Below are 2,843 nucleotides of genomic sequence, written 5' to 3'. Positions count from 1 at the left end.
GTGGATCATAAAAGGGGTCAAAAGAGGAGTCTCAGATTTTTATCTATTTGAGGCTGTTTCTCTTATTGGCCTCCCACATATACACCATTTTCTTTTGAATTAAAGTGATTTATTACACAGAAAAACCTTTATTAATGAAAAGAGTCACAGAGTAGCTACAGCTAGATCTGATGGGATTCACATTTTATGTTATTTCTCTATGGCTCACAACATATATGTATAGCATTCATATATTGTATGTATATATGTATATATATAATATGTATGTAGTTAATATTTTATACTGGTTAAGCTCTTTATATATACAGTTATATGTAAAAATTCAGTTGTGCAGAGTAGGAATAAGGTTTAAGTTAGAATAAGATTGTTTTAAATGTTTATCTACTTTCAAGTGTATTTTGCATAAGTAAGTTTAATAGATTGGTTGAACTTTCGCATAAAGACTTATCCAATGTTGTGTTAATTTTACTTTTTCAAATTTTATAACTTTGTTGTTTGTGCATTACAATAGTAATATAATTTTTATGTATTCGTTTCTAAGAATAGTATTTTATGATTTTAATGTTTTGCATGAAATTTGTGTTTGTATTTCTATTTTGATGTTTTTTGTTAATTTTGCTTATTTTTTGGTTGCATATGTTTGATTTGTACTTTGAACTTTGTAACTGTTCATTGTATAATTTTCCTTTTTCCTTCCCTTGTGTAAATGCCACCACTTAATTCTCAAGTTTGGGAGGTCTGAGACCCATGTGTGCAAGAGTGGGTGACAAATAAGAATTGACTGACTGCCCCCTGGGAAGTCCTAAGCAAATCCTTTGTTGTGATTGATGCATGTAAAGTAAAGGAAGGCACAGGAAGTGACACAAAAGAAGTGCCTTTATAAGGGAGTGACAACTTCCTGTGGGGGAGTTCTTGTTTGTTTCTTGGAGCTGGAGTTCAAGTTGGAGATACTGCTTACTGGATCTGAGACCTTGGTGAGACTGTTCTTAAATCTCTCCCTTTGAACTGTCACATGGTGAGTGAAAAAAGGCTGACTCCCTTAGCTTCCCTGGAGTGGGCCTTATGGCTAAAACTCTTGTTAATTGACTTTTAGGCTCTCAGGCTGGGACTTCTGGAGCCCTATCCGAAAAAGGTGATACTGGGAATGTGGAATTAATAATAAACTGAGGACACACTCACTCTTCACAAGGGAAGGACAGACAGGGGAACACAGGTAAACCAAATGGGGAATGTGAGTTTCAGGAATGTTAGTTGATTTGTAACTGACAAACTACCAACCAGGGAAAAACCAATGTAGTGGGTTCTTATACCTAAGAGGAGACAGGAAGTGCTAACAAAATGGTGTTCAATGGTAATGACTGAGGGAAGTAGGGAGAGTGGTATTTCTATTCTAAAGAATAGCCTAATAGTTTAACTAACTAGATATCTAACTAAGCTGGTCTCTAACTAACTAAGAGGGGCTGAAGAGGGGTTCTCACAGTACAGGTTCAGAGATGCTCCAAGTTGGTCACAGATGTAACAGGAACAAGTTCAAAAGCAGCCAATTAATCCAAAACAGACTCCAGGGAGTAAGGAGCCACAGGGGAGAAAGTGGCCAACAAAGAAATGGGAAGCCAGGAATCCCCGACCTCCCATTGGTCCCAGAGTGCTGAGTGAATGGGAGGCTCTCCCATCCTTGGGGGCTGCCAGTGTTACGATTAAAAATAATAAGGACTGGTATAATAATATAAATTAGTATTTTAATTAAAGCCATGGCCATGCTGGTAAAATATATATAAGACCTCACCTGTAAGTATTCAAACTGCCTCTGCCATTTTTTACCTTTTGTATTGCCTGCGCTTGCTAGCTGAGAGAGAGAGCTTCCTTTCGGATTCTCCTCCCATTTAAACTGTCCTATGCGTGGTGATGCAGGCGTCCCCACACCCAAAGAAGCGGAACCGGAAACCTGTTGGACCACAGGAAATGTAGTTTGATAGTTCCCACGTGTCCATAGAAAAAATATATATACTTTTAAATGACATCTCCCAAATTCCAATTAACACCAGGTTCATGATGGAGGAGCCCTTCAGCTTCCTACTGGAGATTCACTTGGGCTGGGGGGGGGTAGGGAGTTAGGGGGTCATGGAGGTCCCTCCTAAGGCTCCAGAGAGGGGGCACAGCCAGCCTCCAGGGCCAGATCATGGGGGAAGGGGCAGGGCTCCAGGTTGAGAATGGGGCCAGGCTGGCTCTGGGTTCAAAGGCAAGAGAGAGAAGGTGGGGGGGCACCTCCAAGGCCAGCTAGCTTTCCCCGAGCACTTGGCCTTGGCTACCACTCAGGGGCGCCCTCGCCTCCTCTCATCCCTGGATAACTCTGCTGGCCTCAGTTCTCTTCCCGCTTCAGTGCTGCCCTCATGCAGCCCCTGAGGAGACTCTGTTAAGGTGCAGGGCCTCTCCTGGGCCCCCATTTCTTCCAGGATCAGAGCCCCAGGGCTGTCCTGCACCCATCCCCCACCTACCCTGGCAGGCTTCTTCCACCTTCCTCCCTGACACGTACTCTGGAACCTGGTCAGAGGAGCCTCCTGGGGGTTCCATGAGCAGGACAATGTATATACTTAGCACTGTTCCTGAGTATAATTATAATAATAGGATGTGGAGTTTTTTTTATCTTTTTTTTCTCTCAAGGAGACTTAAGAAATACCCTAAGTGTGCTGGAGATACAATTAGGAGATTTATCTCAGTTTCTCTAGGAAGAACACACTTCAGGTAGACTGGACAATATTGAGGAGAAATTAGGGAAGTTAATGGCTTCCATGAAATAGAACTCTAAAAAACCCCAGAGTAAGGGAGACTTATCTCTCCATACT

At 42.0% G+C, this 2,843-nt stretch overlaps 1 protein-coding gene across 1 annotated transcript in view; it reads left to right on the top strand.

Annotated features, from left to right (window-relative positions):
* Positions 1 to 2,573, top strand: part of LOC123230605 (zinc finger protein 501-like) — a 95,949-nt gene extending 93,376 nt beyond the window's left edge. Inside the window, exons 7-8 of the mRNA XM_044656735.1 lie at positions 1,094 to 1,132; positions 2,454 to 2,573. Coding sequence (XP_044512670.1) covers positions 1,094 to 1,132; positions 2,454 to 2,573 — 159 coding nt within the window. The remainder of the gene's footprint in view (positions 1 to 1,093; positions 1,133 to 2,453) is intronic.
* The last annotated feature ends 270 nt before the right edge of the window (positions 2,574 to 2,843 follow it).

This window comes from Gracilinanus agilis, chromosome 1 (genome assembly GCF_016433145.1).
Source record: "Gracilinanus agilis isolate LMUSP501 chromosome 1, AgileGrace, whole genome shotgun sequence".
Taxonomy (NCBI): domain Eukaryota; kingdom Metazoa; phylum Chordata; class Mammalia; order Didelphimorphia; family Didelphidae; genus Gracilinanus; species Gracilinanus agilis.
This window is presented reverse-complemented; position numbering and strand designations above follow the sequence as displayed.